The 20,114-nt window shown below is 41.3% G+C and overlaps 1 protein-coding gene across 46 annotated transcripts in view; it reads left to right on the forward strand.

Annotated features, from left to right (window-relative positions):
• Positions 1–20,114, forward strand: part of clasp2 (cytoplasmic linker associated protein 2) — a 55,303-nt gene that overhangs the window by 18,310 nt on the left and 16,879 nt on the right. For 13 of the 46 annotated variants that reach the window (XM_065948410.1, XM_065948411.1, XM_065948414.1 and 10 more), the window contains exons 7-22: positions 1,056–1,126; positions 9,775–9,915; positions 13,250–13,323; positions 13,482–13,574; positions 13,672–13,817; positions 14,822–14,957; positions 15,092–15,162; positions 15,293–15,352; positions 15,547–15,624; positions 15,785–15,952; positions 16,666–16,706; positions 17,120–17,272; positions 17,914–17,937; positions 18,362–18,379; positions 19,035–19,136; positions 19,346–19,372. In XM_065948410.1, the coding sequence (XP_065804482.1) occupies positions 1,056–1,126; positions 9,775–9,915; positions 13,250–13,323; positions 13,482–13,574; positions 13,672–13,817; positions 14,822–14,957; positions 15,092–15,162; positions 15,293–15,352; positions 15,547–15,624; positions 15,785–15,952; positions 16,666–16,706; positions 17,120–17,272; positions 17,914–17,937; positions 18,362–18,379; positions 19,035–19,136; positions 19,346–19,372 (1,403 nt within the window). Of the gene's footprint in view, positions 1–6; positions 427–1,055; positions 1,127–3,752; positions 3,901–8,589; positions 8,795–9,774; positions 9,916–13,249; positions 13,324–13,481; positions 13,575–13,671; positions 13,818–14,821; positions 14,958–15,091; positions 15,163–15,292; positions 15,353–15,546; positions 15,625–15,784; positions 15,953–16,665; positions 16,707–17,119; positions 17,273–17,913; positions 17,938–18,361; positions 18,380–19,034; positions 19,137–19,345; positions 19,373–20,114 lie in introns of those variants that run through there. The other 33 variants (XM_065948451.1, XM_065948452.1, XM_065948453.1 and 30 more) reach the window with 18 other exon arrangements.

The following is a 20,114-nucleotide window of genomic DNA, read 5'->3' on the forward strand; positions in this document are numbered from 1 at the left end:
TGCCCGTAGCATGCTTCAGTCTATGCTGTTTGGCTTTTTCTCTCTCTTTCACCCTCCCTCACTCACTCCCTCCTTTCCTCTTGGAGCCACTGCACCATGTTGGATACAAAGAGCTGAGGGAAGCCGAGGACCAGAGTGTGTCACTAGCATGGGAGCTAATGCAACATTGCACAGCAACGCAGCAACCTATTAATCAGTCGGCTGGGAAATACTGAAACGAACCAGCATTGAAGACTCAACACTGGGCTGTTTTGAACTGAATAAGGAAATTAAAATGCTAATTTACAGAAGGGAACCACGTGAAAAAGCTGCACGGCTGAAGAGCCTGCTGAAACGCTAATCGTCACCTATCAGGAGCTGCCAAGCTGTCTGTTATTTGTGGACTGTTACCCAAACTGGAATAAACAGACAGAGAAACATACAGAGGTTGGTGTGTGTGACTTATTCTTGTGTGCTCGCATATTTGACTCACCTTTCAGCAAGGAGACATTAGGGCATGTTAACAGACATGGCTAATTCTATTGGTGACGTGCTGTGTTATCATTATTTCGGTCACATGAATCAGCAATGGTCAGTGTGCAGGAGATATTTGAGGTCATGCGTTGGTGCAAAGGATCTTATTTTACCTTGACTTACCTGTGATTGGGATAGATCTTGGTGTTGTAAAATGCTGGATGGCTAGTGTGTTCATGATACCACAGCATAAATCTACCATAGGACTGTGTGCGCGCACTGTTTTATTGCTGCAGCTTCACAAGTGTGACAGGCATGATAGGCACACCCACTAACTGACAGGCGGGGTGTCTGTCCACATGTTGCTGCTGATGATACTTTCACTTAGGATTCACAGCAGCTTGTCTGTCTCCACCTCAAAATAGTGGGTTGTTTGATTTTATTTCAAAGACCCCATCAATAAAGATGGTTGGGCACATATTCTTACATTCTGTCTCATTTATATGCATCCAGTTTAGCAGTTGTAGTTATGTCCTTAGGTTTGTTGTGAATGTCTGCGTTTTTGCTCTAACGGTACTTCTCTCTCTCTCTTCTCTCCGCAGGTTACAGACATTATTTGCTCGTTTTGATGAAGCCTTGAATTCAGGCAACATGGCTCTCAGCCCGAGTCACGGTCAGTTCCTTTTCTCATGTTTTTTACTTTAATGGTATTGGCTTGCTGTAGCCATCAAACTGAGTCATGTTGTCAAGAAGATTTTACTGTTATCAAGTATTGGGTGTGTATTTGAAAAGATGGTGATTGTGTACGGGTGGGCGGGTGCCTGTGCGTGTCTATATCTGCATGTGCTCCATTTGTTGCCATGAGCTCCTGTAAGAGGACCTAACAGGATTAATGCTTTAATCTGTGTGTGTGTGTCTGTGTGTGTGAGTGTGAGAATGTGTTTGTATGTGTGATTGTGTGGGTTTCTGGCTGAACCAGACCTAAGCTGAAGACTACTGCTGCTGATGATTTTGTCATCAGGAAGGAGAGTGGGCTGTACATTAAACCAGTGTTTTATTAATTACGAAAAGTTAGTGTTCTTAATGAAACCCCTGTAGCAGAGTTTGTCTTAATGGATTTACTGACAACCATGCAAAGAAGGAAAACAGTTCATGTCAAAATATGAGATTTTTTTTGTAAATTAAAAATCTATCAGAGGAAGACTTGATTCATTCAGACCATGCAGCTAATCAAATGAAGATCCAACAAGCCGTCAAGTACCCTCAGATTAATAATTGTCATGGATTTGGTGGCGACTGAGAGGTTAGCTAGTACAACAGCTGCAGAAGAAAGACCTTGAGATGACAGCTAACAACACTTTTTTGGAATCATTATGGATACAGAGAAACAAGGTTACAGTGCAGGTATGGCATAAGACGGAAAGACACAGGGACAAATGTTTCGTCATTGAGTCACAGACTTCAAACATAGAGGTTGTTCCTGGTAAAATGTGCGACAAGGGCAACTGACCCCTGCGACAGCAGAGATGCCTGAAAGGACTTACATTATGTGCTACAAATTCAGAAGCTATGTTAATTCAAAAGCAAATGCAACGACTGAAAGGTTCTTTAACATACATAATGTTTGTACACACCGCAAGTTTTTTTACTTACTTTGTGGTTTTAAGCTTGACTTGAGCTCTCTGTGTGATCATTCAGGTCTGTTGTTTATGTCTAGCAGAGTCTGTGACTGGCTGTTTGTACCTTAAGGCTGCCCTGTCACTGTATCAATGTGTCCAACAGCTACAGATGTGGCTGTTGCCTGCTCATGTCTTTTAGACTGCTAGTTAGTGAGAGGGACATAGGGAGGGACATGGAGATGGGATCAGGGCATGTTGGAGGTGGAGTTGTTATGATGTTGTCTTTGGTTGCAGCAGAGGAATGGAGGGAGTGTTGCTTGTAATCCCTACACTCTCGGGGCATTGTTCATTATCAAATCAGTCTTTTTCATGTCTTTCTTTTTTCTTTCATTGAGTGTTGCTTCTGTTATTAATGCTGTGTTTATCACAATAAATTGTCCAATCAGTTATTTTGTGGAATTACGCACAAAATCTTTTACCTTTCCTGAGACACAGACACTTGTCTGAAGCAGCCTAGAAGAGATCAAAAACTACACAACAATCAGTTCCTTATGCAGCAATTAACCGTTTGTTAAACGGCTTCAATGATTCAGAACTATTACAGAAGCAGCTACGACCCTGGTTAACCAATCAAAGTATTTTCATTATACATTTATTTTTCAAGTGCCTGATTTAAAACCCTTCACAGATGTTGAACAAATGTCTCAGCTCCCCAAGTATACACAAAATGAAAGTGACTACAGATGCTCACTCGAGTGAGCGTGATGTTGGACTCATGCCTCTATGTTTGGCCTTGGCTGACACCTCAAATGTACTTAAGCTACTTTCTTTCCCTCTTTCTGTGCCACTGCAGCATGACCTGCCACGGCTGGCTGCTCAGAGCCACACAACACATCATTTGTGGTGCCATTCCATCCCTGTCTACAGGGGCTGAAGAATTTACTTCATTATCAATCAATCTGCCAATTATATTCTTGGTTTATTGCGTTGGCGTTGGTGCCTTGGTGAAAAAAACAAAACAAAACAAATCCAGCTTTAGACAGACCATGGACTAACAACGCGTGTAAATGATTTTGGTTTTACCTCACTCACATACATACTTTAATATGTATGATGATGATGATTACAATACTGATATATATTTTGATTGAAGAACTTTTACTTGAAGTTAGGTCCTGAATTCTTAATGTTATATTCAGTTGTATTTGTCTTTTAAATGAAGTTAATGTTTCTGTTGTTCCATTTGGCTTCCTTTTAATTAAATGTATAACAGAAATACCGCTCAATTGTCCGATTGTGACGTAAACAGCTCCACTCCATGGCAAGTGGCGTCAAATCGCAACACAACAATTCGATAACCTTTAGAATCGATAATCATTGTTGCAACTCTACTTTCCAGAACTTTCCAAGATTTTACAAGAACACAAACTCACATATAATATTCAATTATATACAGACATAAATGTGTTCTCCCTTGCCCTTGCCCCACATCTCTTTTTGGCCAGCTCTGGTTTGATCTGCAGGGTTTAACGCAGCTGTTGCTGAGAGAGGAGGAGGGGAGAGATAGAAAGGCATTGGGGAGGCACTGGGGGGCAATGGGCCGAGGGAGGAAGCTGACAGAGATCTCTGGCAGTAGGCGAGTCACAGCACTGTGCCTATCACTGCCTCTCCCTGATTCATCATGACAGAGACAGAGAGAGAGATTGAACAAACAAGAGAGTAGAGGGGAAAACAAAGGAGAGAACAGAGGGAGAGGAGCGAATATACACTCACAGACAACAGGACTTTTAACACACTGTAACCATGGCAGTTGGGGATGATGGCGATGGTAAGTGTGTGTTTAATCTCATCTGGCCACGGATGCTGGCACTCAGACAAAGGCTTGTCAGCATATGGTTTTAAATTGAAATCAGCTTAAACTCAAATGCTTTCACCCCGACTGCTCCGGCTCAGATTGAGGCCATATCTGCAAAGTGAAGGGAAACTGGGGTTTCCTAGAGTGTCTCCATCTCATCGCAGTGTGTTTGTGCTGAGGGGCATGTGTGTATTCTAGAGATTCTTTCTTTTTTTTTTGGTGAAAAACATAGGCTTGTTTTGTTTTTAATTTAAATTTCATTCAAAAGAGAGAAAGGACATATTTTAAAGTGATGATCGTCCGAGTAACTTGCGGCTGCAGGCCTGACTTGAACCCAAGATATCAGCTACATGGTACAGTATGAACCCTTAAAGCAAGCTAAATGCGTAGATTAAATATTCTGTTGGGACTCGTGTACACTCTCCATTTAGGTTGGTGTTCAAATTGTAGAAAACATTTGTGACACCCCTCTTTTCTCAACTCTACCTGTAGTTGTAATAGTTTGTCTGGTGTGCCGTAAAACTGCCTACTTCTCTGATCAAAACAAAAACAAACCATATGCGATACAGACCAAGAACATTAAGACTGAGACTGAAACAAAAGAAACCATTGACGATGATCTGTTTCCTTAATTATATTAAAAACCAATTTATTTATTAGTTGTTTGTGTGAATCCTCTTATATGTGCATGTGCTGTTAAATGCATACATGTTTAAGAATGGCACATGCTTCAAGTATTTGTGTATGAGAAAGTCAAGCGAGTCAGCACTGATGGCATCTAGCTCGGCTTTTACTTCAAGTTATTTGGTTTAGTCTGAAAATGAGTTCTTTTAAATTCAAACATACTTACAAACACACCGTAGAAGATTCAGTGCCCTGAAAACTGACCATCAGTAACAGCTTTCATTGCTTGCATAGTACGTCAGTGTTGACAGGGACTCACACACACACACACACACACACACACACACACACACTCTTGCAGACATGCTCATTCTGCTTCAGTGCATCTCCCATTCTGCAAAAAGAAGCCATGACCCCGTTTCCAGGCTAGGCTGGTTGCCATGGCAAAGCTTTTCCTCTGAATATTATGATTTATAGATCTCTCTCTCTCTCTTTTGGAATTGGGACTCAAATTATTTTTGTGTGTGTGTGTGTGTGTGTGCGTTTCCTATAAAGAGCTCTGTTTCCCCGGGCCAGGCTGGATCTGGAGCAGGCTGACTCTTATTAGAGAATCCCGGGCTGAACCTTAAATTTGTCTCTCACCCTCTCTCTCTCTCTTTTCTCCATTATTCTCCGTCCCTGAAACAACCGGATTGTTGAAGTTAAACATCCTATCGTCTCTCTCTTTTTTTAACAATCACTGTTACATCAGTGTTGATGAAAAAAATGTGCAGGGCCTGTTTAAATGTAAAACACATTTCTTCCATAAGAGAAACCTTTATGATACATCCTCCTTTACAATGATTATACTATTATTACACAACAAATTGAAAAAGTTTAGTTTGTGTGATACTAGCTTATGTTTATGTAGTTCTGTACTATTGTATTATGTTTCTTGTTTTATGTATTTTCATTGATTTTAAGTCAGAAGCCATTGCTGTAGGCCTAATTTGTCTTATAATAAAAAATATATTTAATAACTTGCGTTGTTACTGTTGTGCGTCACATATCTATAAACTTTAGTGGAAGTGGCATGTTTCTACAGAAACAGCTGTGTGCCTCGTAGTCTAGCACTGACACACAGTCTTGTGGTTTACTGTGGAGCCAGAGCTGTCCTGAGCTTTCTGACAGCTTTTGTCCACCTTTTTGCAGTGATAGTTTTGTTCTTCTGTAGGTATTCTCATATGTGGGCAGTGTTTAATGTCATATTATTTTACTTGTTTACCTGGGACTGTGCACAAAGTCACATGAGACCTAAGTGGGAATATGTGACATGCCTGTTTCCCCTGCAGATTACAGCAGATCAGCACAAACATAGGCTTTCTGTGCAGTAAATCTTAATTCCTCTGAAGATATCTTGTAGGGCTCCAAGTCCAGTGCTGAGATTTGTATGCATTACATGCTATCATGCCTGTCCAGTGCTGTCTTTCTTCAGTTATTGTTTTTGGGTGTTTCTCAGATTTTCTACTTCTTGTGAAGTAAAATTTAAACCAACACATATAATGTATGCGCTTCATACTCCGATGTAAACAGATTTTGTATTTTTACATTTTACATTTGTATCTTATTCTATTTAAGTTGTCAGCAGGAGCTCTGCTGTTTTTATACTTCCTTGTATGTGTAAATGTTGTTGGCAATAAATACAGATTCTTATTCTGATGATGGGTTAAATTTATGAAGACCTGTATAAGCCCCTTCACATTTTAATTTATTTAAGAACAAATTTTAAAAAAGCTGCTCCACACTCTGTCACTATTTTTCTTACTCTGCTCAGTTGCGAAAGTCTTTAGATTTTGTTTGAAATATATTGAATTGTCAGTTTTTCTCTGTCCAAAAAACAAACAGTTTAAGAAAGTTGTCTGAGTGGATTTTTACATTGCATGTATAACCATGTGCTGTGTCATTTTGGTTTAAAAAAAACCCCACACATTTAAATGGTATGTTTCTTTAACATTTACTATGGTATAGGTATTTAACACAGTCTCATCCAGGGTTATAGACATTCTTTCTGGCATAAAAAACTCATGATTTAGACGTAAGATAAATTCACACACCAGTACAACCCCTTTCCTTTTATTCCAGTCTGTCATGCAGTGGGATGCTTCTGTGTCCCCGTCTTAAAATGTTTGATCTAGAGGAAATATCTGTTGGGAACAGAGACAGTGCTGCCATCTAGTGGTCACAACTGAATGTCTGTTTGCGTGCGAGTCTGTGTTTGTGTTCACAGATCTGGCATTTAATCACTAAAGTACTTCTGCAAGGCTGTATGACCTTGCATGTAGATTATATTTGTTTTTAGGATGGGAAATACTCTGGGATTATTCCCACACAGATTAGGGATTTACCCACTGAGGCCCTGCTGCGTGCTTTTGCAGATGTTTTTAAACATGTCTGATTTTGGCCTCTGACTCAGTTTTTCTGGACAACTGATCACATCTATATACGTGAGCCGGTCCTCTATTTTAATAAAGTATTCCTCCTCTGGAGAGAGGAGGAAATCTCAGCCTGGAGTTTCCATGGCAACACTGCCTGGTACATGCTGATATCTCTCACTGTGTGTGTATGTGTTCTGGTAAGCATGTGTCTGTTTCTGTGTTGTTTGTGTATAGACTTGTTATTTGCATCTTGTGCTATATTATTTGGCAGTGCATAATAATCCTCTCCTCCTTGTATAGCGAGAATCATTATTCATAAAAATAAACCAGTATAAAGTCAAACCAACAGAAAATTATACTGATGATTAAACTAAATTGAATATATGTGTGTGTGCAAGAAGGCTTATTGACCATCTCTCTTTTCCCCTCTATTTGTTGCTTTATTCATTTGAGAAGCTGGCCAGCATTGGTCACCATGACAACAAGAGTGCAGTCTGCTCTGTACAAGAGACTCTCTCTCCTCATTATCTTTCTCTTTCTCTCTCTCTGTCTCTCTCTCTGATGTCCCTGCTCTACCCTTCACCCGAAGACTCCCATGGGGTCTGACTAGACAAAAGCATGAGATGCAAATAATGCTAGCATTGATGCTAATCAATGCTGAGACCCTCGATGCATGACTAAAATGCAGGCATGAGTGTTGCTAATTGGCCCATGGGTTTTATTAGAAAGAACTTCAATTCACTGGTGTCTGATCCCTGAATTTATTTTCAAATAAGTTCAATAAGAGTCTTTGTACATAAACTCAGCTACAATAGTGTGTACAGTTAGTATCTTGTTTTTCCATTATGCTGTTTTTTTCTCCAGAAAAAAAGGAACTTATCTTCTGTGTTTTTTTTGGCCCAGCACAGATGTGTTGTTGAGACAGACGGGTATTGAGAAGCCAATTCTGAATGTCATTAGCTTATGTGCTTGTTTCTTTCAAGTTCGGTCCAAAGACTGAATGTTTGCTAATCCCTTCCCTGTGACTACAGAGTAAACCCCCCCACGTTATGTCTCTGTCCAACCACTCAGTGGCTGACTATACTGTCTGAGTGAGAGTGGCAGGGTCAAGGCCTCAGATGGAGGGGTGTGGTCTTAAACACCCCTACCCCCAACCCCTCACTCTCCCTACACCCCTCCTTTGATCGTCCCCAACATCCTTTGTTCTTTTGAGCATCTAAAGAGAGAGATGGAGGGAGTTACTAAATGTGTTGTGTCAAAGGTAAATGTAGCTGCATAAAAATGTTGTCGAGAGGTAGTTGACAGTGATGTTTATGTGTGTGAGAGAGAATAAGGGAGATGTTATGAGAAGATGAAGAGAGTGTGTTGTCAGTGGTAATGTGTTTAGGTTAGCTGGTCTGACAGCCACACAGAGAAGCCCTGGCCTGTTAATATTCCTGGGGTGTCTGCCTGGATCTCTCCCATCACACACACACACACACATTCATAGTTCTGCCTCCGCACTGGCTGCAACACTATGATGTCACCTCTCTTCTGATTGGCTGTGAGGCTACTGAGGGAAGGAGGAGGAGAGATGTTGGGAGAGAGAGAGGGAGGGAGGGAGGGAGAGAAGATAGAGAGTGAAAGAAAATGCCGGCACTTGTATGGGTGGAGGGCTTTTCGGACAGCGATGTGAGGGGTGTGTTTGTGTGTAGACCCTATTTGAGGTGTGTGTGAGGTGTATGTTTGTGTGTGTGTTTGTTGGGGTTCGGCTTGGAGAAGAGGGGGGACCATAATACCACGCCCTCCCAGAAGTATGAGGCGTCTCATCTGCGAGCGGATCTGTGACTGTGAGTGCAGGGATAGACTTGGGTGTGTTGATGTATATGCGGTACATATTGTACACAATAAATAATGTTTATATCTGCTTTTTTTACATGATCAGTTATTTTTACTGAGCTTGAAACAATAGGCGGTGCACTCACTGTTAGCGTTAAGCGTGTTTGTACTCCCATGCATGCTTGTCGGTAGATTTGTGCATGTTGACTGTGTGTGTAGGTAACTTGATGTATGAGTCAAGGTGTTGGGTGGTGGCTTTGGCGCATTTCTGCACGGCTGGTTGTCAGAGGGACCGGTGGCTGACTGCATTCCTATGCCACCACTTTCATGTCCACAGTGGACTTGTGTGTGTGTGTGAGATGCTAATTGCTGTCCACAAGTGTCTTTACTGGTGAATGTACATTCGGAATCCTGCATTGTTGCAAGTGTGTCTCAACTTTCGCTGTTAGCTTTCTAGCTAGCTTTATTTCTGACCATATACAGATTGAGTATTTGAGTTCTATCAGTCACTGGTTGTACGAGTGGGCATCCTGATTGTCGTTTTGTGTGTTTGCAGTTCCTTGAAGTAATGTATGTGTGTGGGTTTGCCTTTTTTCTTCTTTCCAATTCTGTGAATGTAATTGGTATTGATTTAGTGATTCCTGACCAGGCTCTCTGTAGAGTACAACCTCCCCCGTTTTCTGCCTCTCATCTTTACTTTTCTTTCGAGTCTCCAAATAGCCTTAAGCCTTTTTTGCTTTGTGTAAAAGAGGGAAATAAAGTTCAAGGTGCTGTGAAATACTTTGGGGTTTGAATTAGAAATATTGGAATATATTACTGGTAATCATGTACCATTTTCAGTGTCAGCAGATTTGTTGTATGGATGAATAAAACACTCTGTTGAATACATTTATGGACAGTTTTTATGGTATAGATTTGTACTATGTTGTAACATCATGATAACACTGTCATAAAGTTTTTTAACAGTCTTCTCTCTGTCCTCTCCCTACAGATCGCAATTTTGAGGATGATGACAGTGTGGATGGGAATCGTTCTTCCTCGGCCCAGGCTGCCTTCAAGGTCCCAAAAGTTCCCAAGAAGCCGGCAGAATCCTCTGCTGCACGCAGGCCCAGCGCCACTGGTGGCAAGCTAGGTACAAAATCTCCTGTATATTTACACACACCGTTCATACATGTCCACATTTTCCATCCAAATTTGGAAAAATACATTTTTTACTGAAGAAAGTATGGTCTTTACCATTTATTCATAACTTACGGCATCACTTTAAATCATTTGTATATTATTACAATTTTATTCTTTTGAGTTCTCCAATACTTGACATCCAACCAGAGGTACATTCACTGAATAATTTTCGTCCTGGCGAGTGATGGAAAAATCTGAAGGCTTTCCGTCACTTTGATAGATTAGAATACTGAGGACGATCCACCACACCATTCTGTCTGCCATTAATAATACGGGAACATCCTGCACAAATTACTAGAATGTTTACAGGGCCATCCTACGACACACAGAAAACATTTGCAGGGTTGTGTAGCTTACATGCAGGACAGACCAGCCATCCTCGATCACTTGTGCAACAACTCGCTCTTTCCCTCTCCTCAACTCACACGTTATGGGGCTGGTCTACACTGCTAACACTTCATCGCTTTTTTCTTCAGTGAACTTTGTTTAATGTTGTCACATTCAGTCAGAATAACACCTAGGCAACTTATATTGTCTATGTTCAAGTGAGTTTGGTCCCAGCACAGATGTGTTGTCTTTTAATCCAAGTTTGAGAAAAACGACAACTGTCTAAAACTATTATGTTTTAGCTGTTCATAAACTATATTGAGCTACAGCATGTACAAGCTAAAGCTAACATGCATTTGTTGTGAGTCCACGATGCTTTGCAAGCTAAGGCTGAAACACCTTGCACAAGCATAAGTGCAACCGAGTAACCAGGTAGTAATTCACCAGCACACGCTAATCTAACTAACTCACTAATTACCCTCTGAATTTTTCTGACCCTGTCCATTAAAATAACAGATACTGAGAACGTCTTATTTAATCTCTGCAGGGACAAGGGATCCTGAAGTTCAAGACTATAAATGATCATTAAGGATTGACTTGTATCCTCCTTTTTGATGAATTGGCTGTGTACTTTTAGCTTTCAGGCTAGAACTCAAAGAGTCAAAGACTTGACAACCACAAATGTTGTAAAAAACATTTCTTTAACTAAAGCCAGAACCAGATTGTACATTTATACAAGCTTGAAATGTTTGTCTGATGGTCTTCTATATTCAGTAATGATATTTGTAAACAGTTAAATTTCTACATACTACTCCAGATCAATCTTTTTTTAATCCCCAGCATCAAGAATTACTAGATGGTTAAAGACGAATAAGCCTTCAAAGCCATAGATTGGCTGCAGCCTCGGACATTAGACCTTCTTTCCTCACTCTACTGCATGGATGTAGACAAGCACAGTGAACGGATAGAATCTCGTATGACCTGTTAGGAAGTTTTTTGATGCACACAATGAAGATACAGTTGTATGTTGGCTCTGATGGGTTAAACTGGCATACCAACCAGAGCATGTGGATGTTGACCTGCTGGTGCTAGCGGTGACCTGTTGTTGCTAGCGACACTAACGTAACCAAACCGATTTGACAACATTCAGAAACCTGACACAGCTCACAAACAGAAACCTTCCACTCAACTGGCTGTGTTGTCTGAGTGCTTTCTTACCCTTAGACAAGTCGGCTAGCCTGAATTTAAATATCTGTTTAACCAGCTTGGGAAATGAGTGGCTTGGAACATCCTCGTTAAGAGCGCCAAAGAATTCACAAAATACAAGGAAATTAGTATAATGAAGTCGTCGAATAGTCGTGTATGTCATTGCACGATTAAGGTTCCTATATTATTGCACATACAGGATTGAGTGATCTTATGAGCTAGAGACTGAAGAACAAAGAAAGCAAACACAAATGAAGAATGAAGACACTGCACAGACACACTCTCTCCCTCTCCATCTCCAGAAATCTGATACACTCTCATGTTCTTATCACCATCCTCCTATCTGTGCTCTGCTCAGTTTATCCTCCTCCCCTTTGAGAGAGTCTCTTTTCCCGTTCCACCAAATCCTCCTGCTGTAGATGGCTGGAATGTTATGTTTGCTTTGTCTTTACATGTATTGATTTCCCCCACCACCACCACCACCCCCCCCCCCCCCCTCTCTCTGTCTCTCTCTCTCTATCTCTCTCTCTATTGGAAGAAAGCTCTGTTCCCACCACCACACCAGAGTCAATTTCCTGCTTCTATATCTGTGTCAGCAATAACACGCATACATGCACACACACGCGCGTAGGTGGATGGGTTTTACTAGCGAGCAGTCTGTCTGAGTCCTGCTACATTTGCGCTACTTGGTGCAGACAGAACGCTGTGATCTCTTGTCACTTGGATCATTACAGGCTTATTGATTGTGCAGCAGATGTAAAAGCCTGAAGTCAAGGGCATGCTGGGGATTTTTCAAATACAAGACTGCACTTCTATAACCTTGAGCCTGCCACTTGTTTTTTTTATGTGAACCAGTGTAAAATATATATTTTTATCTCATTATTTGGGAATAATTCATCAGGCTGCTATTTTGCAACATGATACTGTTTCTCTGATGGAGACAATGGGAGGCTCCATTGTCTCCATTTGCATTAAGACGACAGAATGCCCACACGCTGGCAACACCCAACAGCAAAACATTTTTTGGGGGATTTTGCCAGGAAAAAACTAGAGCTTTAAAAAAAAAGTGTAAATTTATATCTAGGATAAACTGATACTATGGCCTAACTTGATGTAACACAGAACATACCTGTACTTACTGATCTACAATACCTGTCTATACAGGTAAAAAATAGATTCTGAAATTCACTTTATTCAATCAAAATCTTTGTAAAGACTCCAATGTCAAAGTCAACAGCAAGGGATATGAATTTACAACCATTCCTGTCACCCTGATAACTTGCAAACCAACCCTTCGTCTCATCAAGGCGCTATTAAAATGCTGATGGATCATTGCCAGACTGCAACCATGGTTCTCCCTGAGCACTACAGTGATTACAGACATCAGACTTTCTACAACAACGTTCCCAGACGTGTAGAGCCATGTAGAGTTTTTCATGTCTTTGTGACAATGTCAGGTATTAAAAACCAATTTAAATAATCTGGACCTTTTTTGAATTTCCTCTTCTGTCCTTACCTTTCTTTTGTCTTGTTCTTTCCTCTCCGATTTGCTTCTTTGATAAAAATGATGTAGGAGGTGTGGAGCACGTGGCTTCCAGCCCCTCAGAGAAACATGATTGACATGAGCATTCGAAACATAGGCTGCTAACACTTTATTGACTCTGTGTTTATGTTTTTGTAAGTGTGCTTGAACTCCTGTGGTTTAAATGCAAATACAAATGTATAATAATCCACTCTGCTCTTATTTCTAGTGTCCAAGGAAAGTGCAGGGGGGATCGATGAAGAAGATTTCATTAAAGCCTTCACAGATGTCCCTTCAGTCCAGGTAAGCTACACACGACTGCACACATTCATCCCTTTTGTTAACCAAACTGTACAATATTTAAAGGTCAGGGAGAAACTAAGACTTTTTTTTTGTCTCTTCCACATGCTTGCTCGGCTCCCTTCCTCTCTTCTCTCCTGTCTCACTGTGCCTCAATGCAGATCTACTCATCGAGGGATCTCGAGGACAACCTGAATAAGATCCGTGAGATCTGCTCTGATGACAAACACGACTGGGACCAGAGAGCTAACGCTGTCAGTTATAATGCACCCTCGCATAATTCCAAAGACTAGTTTGAACGATTGTTGGCGTCTTCAACGTACTATTTTTTATCTCTTTGTTTTTCTGCAGCTGAAGAAATTCCGCTCATTGTTGGTGGCGGGCGCAAACACCTACGACTGTTTCTACCAGCACCTACGGCTACTGGATGGAGCCTTCAAACTGTCCGCTAAAGACCTGCGCTCACAAGTCGTCCGAGAGGCATGCGTCACTGTGGCGTGAGTGTTGATTACATATACTGCCATCACATGAGGATAAAATACATGACAAAATAAACAAATCCTGCATAAATAACGCACAACTGTAACTTTAATGCTAACTATACCAAGCAACCAAAATTAGCTTGATTTGCAGTGACAGAAAAGAAATCCCAAACCTATCCTCATCAGAGCATTCAGCCCTCCCTGATTTATACAAGCTGAGAGAACAGTTAGTTAAATATTCAGAGACATTGATAAGAGTCTGGCTGTGCCATCATTGACAGATTTAGAGTTGTGGAATACACATTGTACACTTATTAATTACAACTCAGTGCATTGTGGGTATATTTAGCTAATCTGTGAGGACAGCTTTTTTCATTCTCTGTTATAATTCTTGAAGGCACTGCAAAGTATATTTGTGATTTTAATTGAACAAAAAAAATGCCAGCTCCACACACATGACCATCTTGCTACATCCCTGGTTATTGGTTTTCATGCTATCAAGTTATTATTGATGTTCAGGTAGGATAATAGACTTCACAAGAGAAAATGGGATATTTTGTAAAATGTAGGTTAAAAATGCCCAAACCATTATTGCAATGTACTTGTATTATTCAAATAAAGTGCTCTACATCTGCAGGTGTACTCACCTTATTTTATGATTAATTCATCATCATATATAAGTATGGAAGTGTACATGGTTATAACCACAGACAGCACACTTTTCGCTTCTACAGAAAGGAATATATTGGTGTATGTGCACGATGCGTTCCTATCATACCGGCTAAATTGTCACTGAAAAAGTCCTAGAAAATGATCTTGAGAAAAGAGTGGAACCCCTGAATAAATCTTTATCAGGATGTTTTACCACAGTTTGGAAAGTGAGTGATCTTTATGGAAAATGTATGTTGAGTATTGGTGTGTGTCTGTGTGTCTGTGTGTGTGTGTGTGTGTGTGTGTGTGTGTGTATGTGTGTGTGTGTGTGTGTGTGTGTGTGTGTGTGTGTGTGTGTGTTCTTGCAGCCATCTCTCTACGGTGCTGGGGAATAAATTCGACCATGGAGCGGAAGCCATCGTTCCTGTCCTGTTCAACCTCATCCCAAACTGTGCCAAAGTCATGGCCAGCTCCGGTGTGTCGGCCATCCGCATTATTATAAGGGTGAGCTCAGCAGATACACAGCCTCGTAGAGATTGATGTGGCCAGTCTAAGATACTGCTGTTGTCTTGATTATTGGATTTGTTTTGTCCCCTTATTGACAATTTTCCCCTCTCTACTGCGTTTCCTGTCTGCAGCACACACACGTCCCCAGGCTCATCCCCCTGATAACCAGTAACTGCACATCCAAGTCTGTGTCTGTTAGAAGGTGGGGTTAACATCAGCTTGGTCTGATGTAATAAACACATTTAAGATAATTAACACCCTTAAGATCATAAGGTGCTTTCAATGATGCTGTTCAGTGATAATGAGAGTGATTTCAAAAATGTGTCCTTCAGGCGCTGTTATGATTTCTTGGACCTACTACTACAAGAATGGCAGACCCACTCTTTAGAGAGGTGAGGATGGCTTTCAGCGTAGTTCAGATCAACACATACCTCTACTGGGACACTACTGTCTATAAGCTATTTTTCTACTCTTTTCATCTAGCACAACTGTATTATTAAATGTTCATAGCTATGAATGTATTTTTGCATCTTAACTTTTTTTCTTTCATAATTCTCCCTTTTCATTTCCATTGCTCTGCTTGCAGGCACACATCAGTTCTAGTTGAGAGCATCAAGAAGGGAATTCGAGATGCAGACTCAGAGGCCAGAGTGGAGGCACGCAAGTAAGACACATGCAGGTTTTCTGAAAATCAAATGATATGAAAGACAAGTAGCATTTAATATCTCACCAACATCCTTGTCCTCTCTCTGAATCCCCCCCCCCCTCTCCTCGCCTCTTTCCCACACCATCGTGGTTTTCTTCTTGGCTGCCATCTCTCTCAGAGCCTACTGGGGTCTGAGGAACCACTTCCCAGGGGAGGCCGACGCTCTCTACAACTCCCTGGAGTCGTCTTACCAGAGGACCCTTCAGTCCTGCCTGAAGAGCTCTGGCAGTGTGGCCTCGCTTCCCCAGAGCGACCGCTCCTCCTCATCCTCTCAAGAGAGCCTCAAGTAAACCCTCAGCACTGCCTTTCTAAACTATGTCTTTAGACCTCTCGGTTGAATTTGAGAGCGCTTCTAATTCTTATAAAAGGAAGTTATTTAGGCAGGTATCATTTTAAGAGACATTTTTGTAGGAGTTCATCTGCAGACCTGAACATAACCTCGCTGCACATAGAACAGATCTCCTCAGTTAAATTTCACTTTTCTGCTCAGCTTACCGATCATCAGAAAGTCCTAACTAACCTTTTCACTTTTATATGAGCTTTGCAGCTTTGTTGAAGGAGTAAATAAAGGCTTTAAAGCTTTATCATTTTGAATTTCTCATTGTTTTGCATCTTCTGAGTCGAATTTCACTCCAAAGTTTAAACCAAAGAAAGCTGTTAAAATCAAGCAAAGTTGAAATGTGTGTTTTGGTGTAGAAAGCTTCAGTGTGATGTCTGTGTTGAAGGTAAATTACTACAGTCACCCCTTTCATTTTGCACTTCTTAGCCTCAGTGCGCCAGTTTGTCTCTTAACATTTGAATTTGATTCATGCACAGTGTAAGAAAAAAAAGCTGCCACTCCTCTTTGCTGAAACATTATTGAGCTGTTAGACGTTTCATTGAGAAAAAAACAGGAATAGTTTTAATGATTTGTAACGCGGCCCCAATCTTTATCCTCGAGATTTTCTGTGTGTTGTTGTTTTGTTGTGTACTGACCTACTTCTCTCTCTCTTCTCACAGCCGGCCTCTGACTTCTAAATGGTCAGCAGCTCCATGCCGAGGTGAGTCAAGCACACACACTCTCACACACCATAATCTCTTGCTCACTTTGAAGTCACACACACACACACACACACACACACACACACACACTATGACAGACATCAGCTCCTACAAAACCATTTCCCATCATTCTCATTCACATCTGACTGTGTCCGGCCCCCGTGCAGCCACTTTCTGTTTTTTTTGTTGTTGTTTTTTTTTGGGTTACTACACACATGTGCACACACATATGTGGATATGTGTGTGGTCTGTTTGTGTGTTTCTGTATGGTATCATTATTGTGTTGTTTAAGTGTTGTGCTGGCATGTGTTTGTGATGTATATATGCCCTCATCACCTCCCATCCCTTCTTTCACACGCTCCTGCCCCTCCTCCTCCTCCTCCTCCTCCTCCTCCTCCTCCTGTCACATCAGTCCCTGTGGGTTCAAAAGGTGGGGTGTCATCAGCCTCCCTGCAGCGTTCCCGTAGTGACGTGGATGTTAACGCAGCAGCTGTGGCTAAGCACCGGCACGGCGGACAGACCAGGGGAGTGGGTCGTCTGCCCCCTGGTTCCTACTCCTCATTGGGTAAGGGCCCTGCCAATCGAGTTGGATGACTAATCAGACGTCAGACAGCATGTGATCAGAAGAAAGTCAGGGATCTCCAAACTCTCAAATCAGATCAGAAGTATTGCTTTTAAAGTTTCTGATAGTTTAATTAAGGCCACCATCTACAAAAGTTCACATTTATCAGGATGGATCGACACATTCACACACTCCAGAGCTTGGTCTGGCCTTTCTCCTTCCCCCTCCTGCTGCCTGCTCATTGCCTGTTAATGTGTATCCTGTATGTGTTCCAATAGATATTCTCTGTGTGCATGATCTGTGGATGAATATCGTCCTTTGTGGTCCTCTCTCGATGCTGACCTCTGTATCTGCATGGTTCTCTGTTAAACAGATAAACTAATAGAATGTGCTCCTCTCTCCTCTTTGTCTTTTCACTTTTCTTACACTCTTTGTTTCCTCTCATTATTTCATCATTCTTTATGTCTTAAAATTTCTCTTTCATTTCCCCCCTTCTTGGTTTCCTTGACCTTCTGTATCTTTTACTTTAATCTTCATTTTGTGTCACTCTTTTGCTTCTTGTTTCCTTTCGTTCCCTCCCTTTATTTCCTCCATCACTATCTTTTTCTTCTTCTTCTTCTTCTTCTCTCTCTTTGCTACTAAAGATGATGCCTCTGATAAAACGGATGGTAAGATCATCTCACTCTGCTTCACCAGCTACAGCCTACACAATGCTTTTCTTTTCTTTCCTTTTTTTTTTCTTTCACTTCTCCATCATTTCATCCCAGTCCATGTCACCTCCCTTTGTGGCAGAGCGAGGCCACAGCTCCCCCTGCTGTCCGCATTACATTCAACCCTCATTTGAATCAGCGTCCTTCTCAGCACATCTTAAATCACATTATTTACCGTACACATCCGAGATCATCTTTTGCTTTACTAAACTTAACCCTTGTCATTAATATTGAACTGATCTGTCAACAGCCGCTTTAAACTGCATCATTCAGTTTTTAGATCTCAGTGGAATATCTAGGATGTCTTCTTTTTTTGTGCTATTCTACACGTGTCAGGTAAAATGTGTTGTTTACAACCTGCTCCTTCTTTGTCTGTCTGTAGGGACCAGGTCAGATAATGGTAAGATTGTGGTTAGGTGGATGTGTGTGTGGACGTGTTGTTAGGGATTTTCTAGTTGATAAAGTTAAACCAAACTCACACCTAGAGTTCAAGTTTGTCACCGTCTGCATCAGTATTTTTAACATTTAGAAGATAACCTTAGAGTTTGCCATCCTCAATCAAAGATTAGCAATGTAATTGTCTTTGATTGTTTGAATAGTCTGAATAGTGCATATAATGATTTTAACAGTAGAATTGCATAGCAAACAAAAATAGCAAAAGTCAGTTGATTGGTTGACGCACTACAACAGCGAAAATTAATGAGAATCTAATGAAGAAATATTTTAATATAGCTCACAAAATATTTTTTTTTTATCAAATTAGTTAACAATCTTAGATAAAACTCTGAATTTGTTGGATCATGACCTGTTTTAGTTTTTAACTTACTGTAACTACTTCCTCATCCGCCCAGGCATCCATGTATTTATCTGTGTTTGCATCTGGCTGCATCTGCATAGTTTAGGTTCTGTTGTTAGTTCAGAAGCTTTCAGTAGTAGCAGCTGTCAACAGCTGGAGTGCTTCTTAGTTTTCTCAGCTTCATTGGGCTTTTGTGGCTAGATATATTAGCTGAGGGAGTTCAGTGTTTATTATTTATTTTGCCCTCTGATACACACAGGACGTGTACGCACCAAGCAGCCCTTGTCCACCGCCAGCAGCGTCTCCAGCCAGGTGGACTCACGAGGACGCAGCCGCACCAAGATGGTCTCCCAGTCGCAGCGTAAGTACCCAACTCTCTATCACATTCACAGCCTAGGTGAAAGCTGTGATGGAAACATTCTAGGTATAAACAAGCACTTCAAACAGAACGCTGTGCGAGTAACCATCTACTAGTTTGTTTGTGGTTTTTCAGGCTCTTTTTGTGGAGTTTGATTTCCTGTTGCCTTCACGGTGACGATAAGCTCCATGTAAATGTTTTTGTGCCTTCAGGTTCCGACGAATCCGATTGCACGCCAGGTATTCTGTTTGTTTGTCAGAGTCAGAGTGTTGTCTATCTGTGTTCAACAGTGGGCAATAGTGGCCCACCTGCTACTGCTCTCATTCTGATCAAGGTGTTTTTATGTAAAGAGGAGTGTGTGCGTGTGCCCCCTGCATGCTGTGCCCCATCACTGATGGGATGGTGTGGTGAGCGGTGTATTCACGCAGCTCTAGCCTGGCTCTGGCTGTCATTTAGCTTATTTAAAATACTTAATGTAAGAACACAAGCCAAAGAGCTAACTGCTTTTGCAACGCAATAGGTAGATCATTTGCTTTGCAAGAATTATTGTTGCTTTCAGCCGGATGACTCCGGTGCAGGACACCAGTTTAAAGTGGACAGTGATTGGACCACAGCCCAGTGCATCATTTATATCTGGACATTTAGCAAAAATAATTGAAAATGTAGATTGTCTGATTAAGAGTTCAAAAGCCCAAACCTCAAAATAACTACACTGACTGAGACCGAGGACATGGCAGCTAAACAGAGGCTCAGAAAGATCTCTGTTTGTGTGTGTGTGTGTGTGTGTGTGTGTGTGTGTGTGTGTGTGTGTGAGAGAAGTGGAGTGTGTGGATATTTTTAAGCATATTTACTTTGAGGCTTTTTTTCTTCATTGTGAAACAGGCTTTGCTTCATACGTATGCCAGCCTTTCCCAACATGCACTGCTTTTCCCGGGCTATCATCTGCAGCTGGTTTAGTGTGCGTGTTTGTTTAAGCATCAT

Source organism: Labrus bergylta, chromosome 19 (genome assembly GCF_963930695.1).
Source record: "Labrus bergylta chromosome 19, fLabBer1.1, whole genome shotgun sequence".
NCBI lineage: Eukaryota > Metazoa > Chordata > Actinopteri > Labriformes > Labridae > Labrus > Labrus bergylta.